At 50.1% G+C, this 16,507-nt stretch overlaps 1 protein-coding gene across 6 annotated transcripts in view; it reads right to left on the bottom strand.

Moving 5' to 3' along the window:
* Window positions 1-16,507, bottom strand: part of VAV1 (vav guanine nucleotide exchange factor 1) — a 61,626-nt gene that overhangs the window by 31,434 nt on the left and 13,685 nt on the right. For all 6 annotated transcript variants that reach the window (XM_078849595.1, XM_073318999.2, XM_073319000.2 and 3 more), the window contains one exon: window positions 9,820-9,936. In XM_078849595.1, the coding sequence (XP_078705721.1) occupies window positions 9,820-9,936 (117 nt within the window). The remainder of the gene's footprint in view (window positions 1-9,819; window positions 9,937-16,507) is intronic.

Below are 16,507 nucleotides of genomic sequence, written 5' to 3' on the forward strand. Positions count from 1 at the left end.
CTGGATGGCAGAGCAGGGCTGTTGTGCCCACTGTACAGATGGGAATTGAGGCACAGAGATTTGCCTAAGGTCACACAGAGAAGCTATATAGTATAAAGGGGGAAACTGAGGCACAGGAGGTGGGGGCGAGGAAGCAATGTGCTTAAAGTCATGCAGTGAGTCAGTGGCAAAAATGGGAATAGAATCCAGACTCCCAGGCACCCTGCTCTAACCACTAGATGCCACTCCCCTCCCAGAACTGGATTTAGAACCCAGGAGTCCTGACTCCTAGCCCACCCTGTTCTAAACACTACACTCCCCTCTCAAAGCTGGGGAGAGAACCCAGAAGCAGCTATTACTCCAAAACTAACAAATGCCAGACCGTGGCACATAGGTAAGGAGACCATCCATCCATAGTTGGAAATGCCAGGCAAATAGGAGACAGCTTGCTGAGTAGGCAGCCCAGGAGACACTGAACCAGGGGATCTCCACAGCTTTCAGCATGAGTCTCTCCAGCTTCCGCTCCACAAGCAGCTTCATTGCAGCTCTGGACAAAGGCTAATGTGGTGCCCATCTTTAAAAAAGGGAAGAAGGAGGATCCTGGGAACTACAGGCCAGTCAGCCTCACCTCAGTCCCTGGAAAAATCATGGAGCAGGTCCTCAAAGAATCAATCCTGAAGCACTTGCATGAGAGGAAAGTGATCAGGAACAGCCAGCATGGATTCACCAAGGGAAGGTCATGCCTGACTAATCTAATCGCCTTTTACGATGAGATTACTGGTTCTGTGGATGAAGGGAAAGCAGTGGACGTGTTGCTTCTTGACTTTAGCAAAGCTTTTGACACGGTCTCCCATAGTATTCTTGTCAGCAAGTTAAGGAAGTATGGGCTGGATGAATGCACTATAAGGTGGGTAGAAAGCTGGTTAGATTGTCGGGCTCAATGGGTAGTGATCAATGGCTCCATGTCTAGTTGGCAGCCGGTATCAAGTGGAGTGCCCCAAGGGTCGGTCCTGGGGCCGGTTTTATTCAATATCTTCATAAATGATCTGGAGGATGGTGTGGATTGCACTCTCAGCAAATTTACGGATGATACTAAACTGGGAGGAGTGGTAGATACGCTGGAGGGGAGGGATAGGATACAGAAGGACCTAGACCAATTGGAAGATTGGGCCAAAAGGAATCTGATGAGGTTCAATAAGGATAAGTGCAGGGTCCTGCACTTAGGACGGAAGAACCCAATGCACAGCTACAGACTAGGGACCGAATGGCTAGGCAGCAGTTCTGCGGAAAAGGACCTAGGGGTGACAGTGGACGAGAAGCTGGATATGAGTCAGCAGTGTGCCCTTGTTGCCAAGAAGGCCAATGGCATTTTGGGATGTATAAGTAGGGGCATAGCGAGCAGATCGAGGGACGTGATCGTTCCCCTCTATTCGACATTGGTGAGGCCTCATCTGGAGTACTGTGTCCAGTTTTGGGCCCCACACTTCAAGAAGGATGTGGATAAATTGGAGAGAGTCCAGCGAAGGGCAACAAAAATGATTAGGGGACTGGAACACATGAGTTATGAGGAGAGGCTGAGGGAGCTGGGATTGTTTAGTCTGCAGAAGAGAAGAATGAGGGGGGATTTGATAGCTGCTTTCAACTACCTGAAAGGGGGTTCCAAAGAGGATGGCTCTAGACTGTTCTCAATGGTAGCAGATGACAGAACGAGGAGTAATGGTCTCAAGTTGCAGTGGGGGAGGTTTAGATTGGATATTAGGAAAAACTTTTTCACTAAGAGGGTGGTGAAACACTGGAATGCGTTACCTAGGGAGGTGGTAGAATCTCCTTCCTTAGAGGTTTTTAAGGTCAGGCTTGACAAAGCCCTGGCTGGGATGATTTAACTGGGAATTGGTCCTGCTTTGAGCAGGGGGTTGGACTAGATGACCTTCTGGGGTCCCTTCCAACCCTGATATTCTATGATTCTATGATTCTATGATTCTAACCAACCCACTGTCTCTGTGGCTCAGGCACAGAACGGGGGACACATAACACACACAGATTGCACGTGCACCCCAACCCCTTCCTGGATGGAATCAGAACTGGGTCAACCCTGTGTGTGTGTGTGTGTGTGTGTCATAGGCCCTATACTGCCAACAGGAAATGGCATTTCCGCCATTGCACTGGTGTCAGAGGATGACCTATAGCAATAATAGTATCATCTAGCGCTTTTCATCTCAAAGCCCTTTGCAAAGGAAGCCAGGTTTGTTATCCCCATTTTACAGAGGGGAAAACTGAGTCATGGGGAGGCAACATGATTTGCCCACAGTCACCGGCAAAGCTAGGACTAGAACAGAGGTCTCCCAGTTCAATGGTCTAACCACTAGACCACACTGCCTCATATTATCAGACCTTTATGGCCCCAAATATCACAGTATCTGAGCACCTGACTCTCTTTAATCTGTATGAATCCTCACACCATCCAGAGCGGTAAGGCAGTGCTATGATCCCCATCTGATAGCTAGGGGAGCAGATGCACAGAGAGATCTGCCCAAGGTCACACTGGAAGCCTGTAGCAAAGCAGGGCCTTGCACCCAGCTGGGCAGCAAGTGCTCTAACCATTGCACCACCCCGTCCCTGAGTCTCAGCTCTGAAGTTTGAGCCTCCACCCCTGTCACTGTGAAGCCTTCGTCCCCCATGACGTACAGCAGCATCGTAGCACGCAGCCGGTACGTGACACCCGCACCCAACCATTCAGCTCTGTGAAAGCCAGAGAAAGCTGCCGGCCCCAGCTCCTCTTCCACGCCCCAGCAGAACAGAAACTGAGCGAGCAGCCCAACCTCGACAGGATGCGAAATCTAAAAGAAAAACCACACACGGGCTGCAGCACCAGAGCCTCAGAGACACAGCAGGCGCGTCTCACGTGCAGTGAGAACGCGGCCTTCGCAGATCCGCAGATTTTGGGACCAGACGAGACCATTCAAGCATCCAATCGACGCTCCCGTAGAGCTCAGGCAGGAGAATTTCACCCCGTCACCGTGTCTTGAGCCCAACCACTTCCGTATTTGAAGACCTCAAGAGATGGAGAATCCACCACTTCCCTGGGGAGTTTCTGTCAATGATTCCCACCCCCTCACTGTTTAAAATTGGTGCCTAGTTTCTAATTTGAATGAGTCTGGCTTTTCCCTTCCAGCTGCTGGTTCTTGCTGATCCTTTCTTCAATTGATTAAAGAGCCCTTTAATAGACGGTATTTTTCTTCTGGATCTGTGGGTATGTTGTCTACACTGTACATTCTGTCATGTTTAAACTGCAGTCATAGACCCATGGCACGGCCGAGGCTGGCCCAGGTCAGTTGACTCGGGATTGCAGGGCTGGCAAATTACAGTGTAGTTATTTGAGCTCGGGTTGGGGGCGGGTCTCAGAACCCCGGGTCCAGCCTGAGTGTCTACACTGCTATTTCTAGCCCCGCCGCCCAAGCCCCACAAGCCCGAGTCAGCTGGGCCAGGCTCTGAGATTTGCTGCCCGGGGTTTTATAATCACAGTGTAGACGTACCCCAAGCCTGGGGTCTGATTCAGGTTTGAGCCCAAGCCCCCCTTTCGTCTATGCACAAATCAGTCTGTCTCGGGTCAGCAAGCACTCCACATCTTTTAGGGGACTGGGTCAGAGCCCAAGTCCTGCGGTGACTTGGGTCCAAGCCCTGTCATTTTACTGTGTGGATGCAGCTCAAGCCACAGATCCGAGTCGGAAAGCCTGTGTCGTGCAGTGTGAGCCGAGTCCAGCAACTGGCTTACGATGCAGTGTGGACAGTCAAGCTCGGGCTGGGAAACACTGAGTCCACAAGCCTGGATCCCATAGACCTGGGCTTCCTGTGCAGTGTAGACATACCCAGTGGGATCAGGAGGGCTAGCAAGTCAACTTTTCTTGGGGAAAGGTTGACACTCCCTAAAGCAGTGGTTCCCAAACTTGTTCAGCCACTTGTGCAGGGAAAGCCCCTGATGGGCAGGGCCGGTTTGTTTACGTTTCTCAAACGCGGCCACCATGGCTGCATGTGGCCACCAGGGGCTTTATGTGAGGCCACGAAGGCCTCCTGGGCGGTGATGGGGGGGCAAAGCATTGCAACCCCCCCCCCACCTTTGTTGCTCCTGGATGCGCCGCCCCGCCCCGACTCTGGAGACAGGTGGGGAACAACGCTGCAGGAGCAAGGTGAGTTCTTAACCCACGTTGGAGGGAGGGGGTTTGGGCGACAGGTTCCAGTGGTGGGACTCCAAGATCCTGGCAATGCAGCCCCGGGCTCTGACCGCGGGGCAGCGGGTTCTGAGCCCCCTGGCTCTGGCCACGCGGCCCTGGCTTCCAGCTGCCGGGCTTCAGCCTCCAGCCCCTGGTTCCAGCTGGGTGGCTGGCAGGCGCTGACCCCTGGATCTAGTCCCAGACTCCAGCCGCACAGCAGCAAGCTCCAATCCCTGGCTCTAGCCACGCGGTTCCTGTCCCCAGCTCCAGGTTCTGGCTGCGGGCACTGGGCCCTGGCCCTAGTCACATGGCAGCAGACACTGGGTCCTGACTCTGGCCACACAACAGTGGGGCTCATCACTCCTCCCCCCGCAGACCCTGCTACCTTCCTGGCCTCGCATCCATCCCCTGCATTGCCCTGGGCCCCCGCTGCCTCCCCTTTCAGCTCCCTCATCCCCCCAGTCCAGGGCTTAATGGGTCCTGGGGCTTGCTGAGAAAAGTGATATTAGCAAACATGCAAGTATCCCTTTTCACAGCAGACTTACTAGCTATCTGTGAAAAGTGATACTTGTATGTTTGTTAACATCACTTATCGCTTTTCATAGCCTCCCAGGTAGCTACTAACTGTGCTGTGACATTAACAAATACACAAATAGAAAAGGAGGACTTGTGGCACCTTAGAGATGAATAAATTTATTAGAGCATAAACTTTCGTGAGCTACAGCTCACTTCATCGGATGCATTCAGTGGAAAATACAGTGAGGAGATTTATATACACAGAGAATATGAAACAATGGGTGTTACCATACACACTGTAACGAGAGTGATCAGGTAAGGTGAGCTATTACCAGCAGGAGAGTGGTATAGGGTGGTGTTTATGTGACCATTGCTTATTAGCACCGTAGTGTCCAGGAAGTGGATCTCTTGTGTGGACTGGTCCAGGCTGAGGTTGATGGTGGGATGGAAATTGTTGAAATCATGGTGGAATTCCTCAAGGGCTTCTTTTCCATGGGTCCAGAATATGAAGATGTCATCAATGTAGCGCAAGTAGAATAGGGGCATTAGGGGACGAGCGCTGAGGAAGCGTTGTTCTAAGTTGGCCATACAAATGTTGGCATACTGTGGGGCCATGCGGATACCCATAGCAGTGCCGCTGATTTGAAGGTATACATTGTCCCCAAATGTGAAATAGTCATGGGTGAGGACAAAGGCACAAAGTTCAGCCACCAGGTTTGCCGTGACATTATCGGGGATTCTACTGGAAACCTACTGACTGCTATGACTACCTACATGCCTCCAGCTTTCATCCAGACCACACCACACGATCCATTGTCTACAGCCAAGCTCTACGATACAACTGCATTTGCTCCAACCCCTCAGACAGAGACAAACACCTACAAGATCTCTATCAAGCATTCTTACAACTACAATACCCACCTGCTGAAGTGAAGAAACAGATTGACAGAGCCAGAAGAGTTCCCAGAAGTCACCTACTACAGGACAGGCCCAACAAAGAAAGTAACGGAACGCCCCTAGCCATCATCTTCAGCCCCCCAACTAAAACCTCTCCAATGCATCATCAAGGATCTACAACCTATCCTGAAGGAGGACCCATCACTCTCACAGATCTTGGGAGACAGGCCAGTCCTTGCTTACAGACAGCCCCCCAACCTGAAGCAAATACTCACCAGCAACCACACACCACACAACAAAAACACTACCCCAGGAACCTATCCTTGCAACAAAGCCCGTTGCCAACTGTGCCCACATATCTATTGAAGGGACACCATCATAGGACCTAATCACATCAGCCACACTATCAGAGGCTCGTTCACCTGCACATCTACCAATGTGATATATGCCATCACGTGCCAGCAATGCCCCTCTGCCATGTACATTGGCCAAACTGGACAGTCTCTACGTAAAAGAATAAATGGACACAAATCAGACATCAAGAATTATAACATTCAAAAACCAGTCAGACAACACTTCAATCTCTCTGGTCACGCGATTACAGACCTAAAAGTGGCAATTCTTCAACAAAAAAATTTCAAAAACAGACTCCAAGGAGAGACTGCTGAATTGGAATTAATTTGCAAACTGGATACAATTGACTTAGGCTTGAATAAAGACTGGGAGTGGATGGGTCATTACACAAAGTAAAACTATTTCCCCATGTTTATTCCCGCCCCAACCCTTCCTCAGACGTTCTTGTCAACTGCTGGAAATGGCCTACCTTGATTATCACTACAAAAGGTTCCCCCCCCCCCCGCCCCGCGCTCTCCTGCTGGTAATAGCTCACCTTACCTGATCACTCTCATTACAGTGTGTATGGTAACACCCATTGTTTCATGTTGTCTGTGTATATAAATCTCTCCACTGTATTTTCCACTGAATGCATCCGATGAAGTGAGCTGTAGCTCACGAAAGCTTATGCTCAAATAAATTTGTTCGTCTCTAAGGTGCCACGAGTCCTCCTGTTCTTTTTGAGGATGCAGACTAACACGGCTGCTCCTCTGAAACCTGAACTACGCTAATGCCACTTTTCACAGCAAGCCCCAGGATCCATTAAGCCCCGGATGAGGGGGCAGAGGGGGGAAGGCATTATTTTTGTTATTCAGTCTGCCAAAAATCCCTAGAAATATAAATTACAGTGATCTGGGTGTGAATCTGTGCATAGTGAACTGTTTTTCCTACAGTTAATTAAGTATTTTAGGGGGAAAGTGTCAGTGCACCCACCAATGAGAGTTGTTGTGAGACCCCTTGCCCTAAAGAGAGAAGATTTATTGTCCAACAGATACATACTCAAAGCACTTTACAACAGTGAGCCATTAACCCCATTTTACAGTTGGGGAAACTGAGGCACAGAGCAATTTGTCGCGTCTTCAAGGTCTCACAGAGTCAGGAATAGAACCCACTTCTTGTGAGGGTTAGTCCACTGCTCTAGCCACTAGACCATACTGCTTTAGGAGGCAAGTGGCTCTCCTTGAAGGCTTAGCCTGAAAGTCCCAGCCTTGCAATGGCCTTGGCTGCAACGATAAATTCATTATGGCCAGCCCCAAGCATTCAAAAATCGGGAGCCAGATTGGCTTACACATCACGAGATTTAAAAACAATAATAATGCTCCATTTGGGGTTCTTTTTCAGATCTTTCGTTTAGCATTTTAATACGAAATTTTTCAGTAGAGGAAAAAAATGCAATAAAACGTGGGACAATTATTTTGAAAAAAAACGTTAATGACAATTTTGGTAAAAATGTCACTAAAATGTTCACCCCCAAATTCATCAATATTTTCACTTTCCCCCTTTTTCCCCCCCAAATATTGTCCCCCTAACTCACTAGTATTTCTTGAAGATTTTCATTAATATTTTCCCCAAAATCTGTGTGCATTTTTCCCCAAAACCACTAAAGTTTCCAAGAAAATTTTCACTAATATTTTCATGACACTTTTCACCATTAACGCACAATTGGTTGCTAACATTTCCACCAACGTTTCACATTTTCACACACAAAAGTCACCCACAAAAATTCACAAATATTTTTGTGCAAATGGGTCTGTTTCGATCCATGTTGACATGTTGATATTTTTCACCAAATCGGTTCACAGCTTGTCAACCACTCATTACGGCACTTGCTAAATGCTAGCCGTGACTCATTGAGGCTGGGGTTAGGGGGCAGGGGAGCTGGGTTTGGGAGGACTCTGACTCTTTCTGAAACTATTTGAGAAACCTCAGGTGTAAAAAGAAACTGAAAAAACCAAAAAGAGGTTCCACTTCTCTGGTGTGGGTGGAGCGGGGAGAGGCAAGATTGGGGCAATGGGTCTCACTATGGCACGCTAAACACACAGATCTCTCACAGATCTTGGGAGACAGCCCAGTCCTTGCTTACAGACAGCCCCCCAACCTGAAGCAAATACTCACCAGCAACCACACACCACACAACAAAAACACTACCCCAGGAACCTATCCTTGCAACAAAGCCCGTTGCCAACTGTGCCCACAGATCTATTCAGGGGACACCATCATAGGGCCTAATCACATCAGCCACACTATCAGAGGCTCGTTCACCTGCACATCTACCAATGTGATATATGCCATCAACTGCCAGCAATGCCCCCGTGCCATGTACATTGGCCAAACTGGACAGTCTCTACGTAAAAGAATAAATGGACACAAATCAGACATCAAGAATTATAACATTCAAAATCCAGTTGGAAAACACTTCAATCTCTTTGGTCACTCGCTTACAGACCTAAAAGTGGCAATTCTTCAACAAAAAAACTTCAGAAACAGACTCCAAGGAGAGACTGCAGAACTGGAAATTAATTTGCAAACTGGATACAATTAACCTAGGCTTGAATAAAGACTGGGAGTGGATGGGTCATTACACAAAGTAAAACTATTTCCCCTTGTTTATTTCCCCGCCTACTGTTCTTGTCAACTGCTGGAAATGGCCCACCTTGATTATCACTACAAAAGGTCCCCGCCTCCCACCCCCGCTCTCCTGCTGGAAATAGCTCTCCTTTCCTGATCACTCTGGTTACAGTGTGTATGGTGACACCCATTGTTTCATATTCTCCATGCATATAAAATCTCCCCACTATATTTTCCACTGTATGCATCCGATGAAGTGAGCTGTAGCTCACGAAAGCTTATGCTCAAATAAATTTGTTCGTCTCTAAGGTGCCACAAGTCCTCCTGTTCTTTTTGCGAATACAGACTAACACGGCTGCTACTCTGAAACCTAAACACACAACGTGGCCATTTATTTTGATACGGGCAATGGTTATACTGTACACTGTCTAAACAGCAGTGGGGTGTAGGTTAGAGCAAGGCACGGAGCGGATGGGAGTCAGGACTCCTGGGTTCTATCCACAGCTCTGGGAGGGGGCTGGGGGCTAGTGGTCAGAGCAGGGGGGCACCCAGGAGCCAGGGCTCTTGAGTTCTTTCTCCAGCTCTAGGAGAGGAGGGGAAGGCAGTGAGGTCTAGTGGTTAGAGCAGGGAGGCTGGGAGTCAGGACACCTGTGTTCTGTTGCCAGCCCTGGGAGGGTAGTGGTGTCTGGTGGTTGGGGGGGGGGCGGCATTGGGTTGGGAGCCAGGTCTTGTGGGTTCATCACCAGCTCTGAGAATAAGTGTGGTTTAGTGGTTAGAGAGGGACACTAGGCGCAAGGATTCTTGGCTTTACTGCTGATGCGCTGTGCGGCCCTTTGTCAAGACACTTCCCCTCTTTGAGCCTCAATTTCCCCACTAGGGTGACCAGACAGCTAATGTGAAAAATCGGGATGGGGTGGGAGTAATAGGAACCTATATAAGAAAAAGACCGAAAAATAGGGACTGTCCCTATAGAATCGGGACATCCGATCACCCAATTCTCCACAGACCATCTCAGAGTCGAGAACAAGACTGGGGGATCCATTCCCTGCTCTGCCACCGACTCCCTGGGGAACCGTGGGCAAGTCATTTAGCCACCCTGTGCCTCAGTTTCCCCATCTTAACACAGGGATATTAGCATTTCCCTGCTATGCAATGGGGTTCCATGGAAAAATGCATTAAAGACCATGAGTTGCCCAGATGCCACCATGACGGGCACCAAATAGATACCAATCAATAATCCAACCAAACAAAGGCTGACCTTCCCGAAATCCCGTACGTCGAAGAGATCGAAGACTTCAAAGAGCTCGTTCTTGCGCAGGCCGAATTTATCACAGCAGGTGGAGAGGAAGGTGCGGATGTTCTTGAGACACAGGAACTGAAAAGGAAACAGGAGCTGATGCTTAATCTGCAAGCTCATTGGGGCAGGGACTTCCCTTTTATGGCCACGTGTCTGTGGCAGCCCCAGAGGTCCCTGATCCCTGACTGGGGGCCCAGGGCCTGCTGCATTACAGATACATGATAATAAATTGGGGATGGCAGGCCTTTTCCTCACCAGTGCCTCCTCTGTGCTGGAACTGGTGGCCACCAGTAAAGCAGCATCGCGTCCCACTGCTCAGTCCCCAGGACATGAGCCTGCTACTGGCCGGCTCATCCGCTTGAGCCCTCAGCTCAGTCCCTGTTTTGGAAGCCACTGTGCGGGGTTCGTCAGGGGGAGAGCAGATCTCGAGAGAGGGGGATCTGGGAATGGTGACAGGGCAGTCCCAGGGGACAGGGAATTGGAGAGTCAGACAGAAAGTGGGCTCCGGGGGGGGTGGGGGGAGATTCCTCAGAGAAGGTGCGGGACACCGCAAGCCGTTCCAGCCACCCAAACAGCAAAGGCTGGTGCTGGGAGGTGACATCAGGCACAGCCAGGTCATGGCACAAAATTTGCAAATGAAGAAGCTTAAGACAGAGTGACACAGATAGGGTGAGATGAGCAGTTTCTGTGCATAAACTTGTTTTTTTAATACGTCCAGCTCCGTGTTGGATTAGATTTGCTCTTAGTGTAATAAATATGACACTTTGTTTTCACTAACTCCAAGCCTATGGCCTAGTCTACGCTAAACACTTCAGTCGACCCAGCTACGTAGCACAGGGGTGTGAAAAATCTACCCCCCTTGAATGGTGAAGTTAACCGACCTAACCCCTAATGTAGACAACACTAGGTTGATGGAAGAATTCATCTGACCTCCTGTATAAAACAGGCCACAAAACTTCCCCAGGGTAATTACTAGAACAGAGAAACACACTCATTCCCAGAGACTTGGGCCCAGACCATCAGAGGTGTTTGAGCTCCTAACTTCCACTGAAATCAATAGGAGTTAGGTGCCTAAATACCTCCCAGAAGCTGTGCCTCTGGGACTGCCTGGGGGCAGCGAAAAGGCTAGGGGGGCTATCAACCCCTTCCCAGTCCTGCATTTTGAGGCCCTGCCTGGCCACTGGGGTCATTTAGAGCAGCCTCAAGGCTGTTCTAATTCTTCCTCTGCTTCACTAGGAAGCTGAAAATAGCTGTCGTGCAGTGTATTCTGGCTGTGAGGCTGGGAACACAGTACCTGTAGGACTCTTACAAGTTCCACACTGGTCCCCTCTCTGAGGAGATTCTCAGGGAGGCTGTTTCCACCCGCTTTAAGGCCCCTCTATGCTGCACCAGTTTAGCTACACCGGTGGCTTAAAATCCCACCATAGATAAGGCCCAAGTCTGAGTCCTGTTTTAGTCACCATCACTGAAATAGACTGAGATGTGTCTCCAAAGCATTGTGAGGTCTCAGTGGTCAGGTGCAATCCGTGAGACATTCAAAACTGGCCTGAGATTTGTGTCTGCTCGTTGCTCCCGGAAGAGATGGCTTAGGTTCCTGGCCTGTGCATGCTCTGAATGCAAAACCCACGTGGAGCTGCTGAACCAGCTAAGCTTCGGACCTTCATTGTAGCCGGTCAAAGCTACCAACTCTCCCAGGGGATCTGCTCTTGGAAGGCCTGAAGGCTGCAGAATGGGGCACCATCACTTGCAGAATGGACAGTGGCAAAGGGACATATCCTTTTCCATTTGCCGACCTCAAATCCCTCAGGTGACCCTCTTCCTTGACCTCAGCCTTGGACACTGCAATCTCCTTGATCGTCTGCCGCACTATCCTGGTGTCCTCAACCCCTAAATAACATGTGTTGCACGCCCCACCCCTGGGCATCTTGTCTCGTCTCCCTCTCCAGGCCACACCCTCTCCCATGGTGGTTAGGCCGTTTCACACTTTAACCACAATTGTCCCCTTCCTGCCAACTTTCTCTCTCACGCCGGCCCCATCAGTAAGCTGGCTCCGTCTTACCTCGAGTGGCAGTCTGGGCTAGCGGACAGGGCACCAAGCTAGGACTTAGTAAACATGCATTCCATGCCCAGCTCTTCCGCTAGCTTACTCAGTGATGCTGGGCATATCTCGTCTCCTTGCCGTGCCTCAGTTTCCCCTCCCACCTTTAGACTATAAACCCTTTGGGGCAGGTGCTGCCTCATGTGTGTACTATACCCCCACAATGAAGCCGTGATCTTGGTCAGCATCTCTAGATGTTACTGTAATACCCATAATAGCTTCATGAACCTGCTTTCCCATCTTATAATCTTGGGAGTCATCCTTAACCTTCCGGGTCTCCTGGCATTCCTGCCCCCTTCAAAAGTTTGCCAGAAGATGCCCACTTTCCTGTGGTGAACAGGAACAGGGTGGTATCCCTTTAAATACCGAGGGAGCCCTCTGATGGTGCACACTATGTTCCGTAAAAAGAAAAGGAGTACTTTGTGGCACCTTAGAGACTAACCAATTTATTTGAGCATGAGCTTTCGTGAGCTACAACTCACTTCATCGGATGCATACCGTGGAAACTGCAGAAGACATTATATACACACAGAGACCATGAAACAATACCTCCTCCCACCCCACATTGTGAAGAGAGTGGTCACTTTGGATGGGCTATTACCAGCAGGAGAGTGAGTTTGTGGGGGGGGGAGGGTGAGAAAACCTGGATTTGTGCTGGAAATGGCCCAACTTGATGATCACTTTAGATAAGCTATTACCAGCAGGAGAGTGGGGTGGGAGGAGGTATTGGTTCATGGTCTCTGTGTATATAATGTCTTCTGCAGTTTCCACGGTATGCATCCGATGAAGTGAGCTGTAGCTCACGAAAGCTCATGCTCAAATAAATTGGTTAGTCTCTAAGGTGCCACAAGTCCTCCTTTTCTTTTTGCGAATACAGACTAACACGGCTGTTACTCTGAAACCTGTCACTATGTTCCGTGTTTTAGAAGCCACCAGAAACCAACCAGAGCAAACGGTGTGGCCGGAGCTGGGCCTTGTGTGTTTGTATATATGCAGTGAACACAATAGGTTATTTGGTTATGCCCACACGGCTGTTTTGCGTAAAGAGCAGAAGGCACAACACATGGCCTGGGAGCTTATCCTCTGAGATTCAGCGGAGATCTGAGCTGAGCTCTGCTGAAAACCTGGTCACCTCTTCCGGTGCCTAAGTTGGAGCCCAGATCTTTGGAGATCTGGCTCCAGTTTGACTAGGAGCTCAACACAGGTCACGAGTGGATGGCCGGGTGTTATGCAGGACAGCAGACTAGATGATCGAATGGTCCCTCCCCATCTGAAAATCTCTGGTGATGAATTTCATTCCCTAGCCCTCTGCCAGTAAATTGGAGACCTAGATATAAAGATTCCAGATCACCACAGCCAACCATTCCTCCAAACACCTGCTTCTGCGGAGAGTCACACGTTGGCTGCTGCAGAATGGGACCTATGACACATACTTGGACAGATCTTACATTTCAGCCATGATGCTACAGGCTTTTTAAAGCCTCAACATGGCTGCCATGAGATCAGGCTGGGAATTTTGATAGGGTCTCCATCCCTCCTCCCCAGGCAGGAAGCTGTCAGGAGAGAAGATCTACTGGTGGACTGTCTTTGCAGCTCTCCAGCTGCAGTGGTTCATCACATCAGCCCCGCTACTATGGCTGCTCCTTGAATGGCCTTTATCCCAAAGACACAAAAGCCTCCAGAAATTATCTTGGCAGTACAGATTCATAAAATAGCCCTTTTGCCATTCTAAGCAAATGGTCCAGGATTAAGTTTGCGTAACAAATCGTGTGTGTGTGTATGGCATTGTTAAAGGGGAAAAAACAAGCATTATGTTTCAAAGCACACAAGGAAAGCTGGACAGCCCAGGGGCATCAAGGTTTGGAACCCTGTGTGGCAAGGTAGAGCTATTTCTCCTGATTCAGCCTGGCAGCCAGGACAGGTGGGTACTTTTATTGCCAGCTCAGGAGTATCGAAGGGTTTGAATGTCCTGCTGTCAAGTACCAAGAACCTTTGCAGAGATGCAGGGCGACTTCTGCTGATGCACCCCAATGCCAGGACCATGCTGAGCGATATCTCTGCCAATTCACCCCAATGCCAAGAGCTTCACGTGGAGCGGCAGAGCTACTTTTGCTGACTCACCCCGATGCCACGTCCCTGCACAGAGAGATGGAGCCTTTGCACCACTCTCACAGCTCAGAAACGCAGCACTATTTCTGCCGACTCACGCTTGCTTCCAGAGCAGAGGCTTCCTACTAATTCCAGCCTGGGAATATGAAAAGGCATGTGCGTCCCAGAGAGAATTAAGGTTAGGAACTGAGGAGGTTTTATAAAAAGCAACAGTCAAGCTCGAGAGGAAGCGCCAGTTGAAGTCTGTGTTTTGGTGTTGTTCAAATGAGGAAAGGGACAAGCACCGAGAAGCCCTGGTTGTGGGTTGGTGCTGCAGAGGCTACAGGGAGGAAACACTTTAATGCACCCCTACTCGTCTCTCATCCCAAGGACCAACCGGCTCTGGTCATGCTTAGTCTCCAAAATCGTAGCCTAATCCCCCCGTGTCAGCGTGTAACTACAGATCCCAGTCGGTCCCTGATCCACAGAGGATATGAGTCGATTACAGCGTGAGCTAGCACAAGCCACAGCATCAGTCTACGCTCTGGAGGTTCCCAGGTCTATCCCCAGTGTGGCAGTCAAAATGGTGGCCATCACGTTAACATTTCTTGAGACTAGAGCCAGACGGGAACTTTTCAGGAGAAGGTTTTTTTCACTGACAAAATACATCTTACGAAACGTTTCAGGGGAAAGGGTTGGTTCTGACAATGATCTCTGCTAAGAAAAACAGGTGAAACAGGTTTTTGACTTAAAAAAAAAACAAAAAAACCCGTTGAAAAAAGTTCTGAAGTTGTCAAACGGTTCTGTGTCGACGGGAGAAATTTCTCAAGGAAAATTCTGGTTCCCTCTTTGAAAATGTAAGCAAATTAGAGTTGAAAAAAATTGCTTTTCAATCAAATAAGGGATGAAATCAAAATGAAACATTTCAAAATTCTTGAAACCGAAATATTTCTATTGACCTGAACTGGGGTGGGGGTGGGGGAGAACCTGGCTTATCGGTCTGTGAAGTTTTACAAGATTTCAACCTCGTTTGGGGGAGGAAACTTTTGCAGGAAACTATGGCCTAGCCCTCTGGGGCCTGACCGAGGCTGAGGGCCGGAGCAAGGGACAGACCCGTGATATCTTTGGGGAGGATGCACCACCAGCTCTGGCTCGTAGAAGTAGCGTGTGTTTGGCCTGGCCTACTGGGGAATTTTGATTTTAAACACCCCAGAAGTTTGCGGGCGCTCACATTTGGGGGGGGGGTCCTCCAGTTTGAGGGGATGGGGACACTCGGGCCAAGAAGCAAGGCCTAGCTCCACCCCGTCTCTCACAGGAACATCCAGCTGCAGCCCCCCGCACCCCAGCGACGGCGGGACGGGGGGTCCACAGGAGCTGAGCCACTTCTGCTCTTTAAAATCACTTGTTTTCTCTCCTCCACCCCTGGATTCCCTCCCCCACGCCTTCCTCTTCCTCTCTCCTGCACCTCCCCTGGTATGCCCTCCCCTCCCCCTACTTCCTTTCCCTCACCCCTTCTCCTCCCCCTCCCCCTTCCCCTGCCTGCCTCCTCTCCTCTAAACTTCCTCCTTCCCCCCTTTTTCTCCCCCCATTTACAGTAACTGGAAGCTTCACACCCCCTGTCAGCTAGCTCGTTCACAGCCCGGAGGCCCTGGGCCAGCTAAGCCCACAGAGCCCACCGCAAGCTGAGCTCATCAGCCGCAAATATGCCCCCGACTCCCTGGTTTCACTTTCCTCTCCTTGCTAAATTTCAAGGACCCCGAGTTCGAAAGAGAAAGAGAGACTGGGGAAGGGGGCACGTCAGACCCAGAACCCCGGATCGGAATGCGCCCAGCTCTGGGGGAGCACCTGGGGCCCTGGTGCTAGAACAGGCCAAAGAATCCAGACCTGAACTCAGTGTAACCAGGCCCAACTCAGCAGAGCAACGAGATGCCACTGCCAACCCTGGGGCAATGGAAACCAGCTCTGCTGCTTGGGGAATGCCCAAGGTAGGGGTGGTTAAGTGGCTTTATGCACCCCCTTACATTCCCTGGATGCTGGGGCTGTGCAGAGCCCTGCCTGGCTCTTGGCATCAGTGAGAGCAACCTCTGGGCTGCTCTAACTCATGCTCTTCGCCCTATGAACCCAAGGGGAACAGGGAATAGTCACAGAGCAGTGCACGCCAGCCATACCCCTCATCCACCCCCTATGGGCTCAGGGCCGGGAGGGAGGGAGGGGTGGAAAATACACACAGTTCAGTGTACTCCAGCCATGCTCTCAATCCGACCCCTTCGGGCCCTGGAGAGTAGGAATAGCCACAGTGAAGCACACGATCCAGTCCACCCCGGCACTAGAGGCTGGAGGCTCCCTGCACTGGAAGGGTTCTCAGGGGCCAGAGCAATCGGAAGGATCTTAGCATAAGCAAGAATCCAGCCCAATGGGTCAAAACTCATCTCTGGTTTGACTCCACCAAACTCAACAGAGCAC

Source organism: Lepidochelys kempii, chromosome 20 (genome assembly GCF_965140285.1).
Source record: "Lepidochelys kempii isolate rLepKem1 chromosome 20, rLepKem1.hap1, whole genome shotgun sequence".
Classification (NCBI taxonomy): domain Eukaryota; kingdom Metazoa; phylum Chordata; order Testudines; family Cheloniidae; genus Lepidochelys; species Lepidochelys kempii.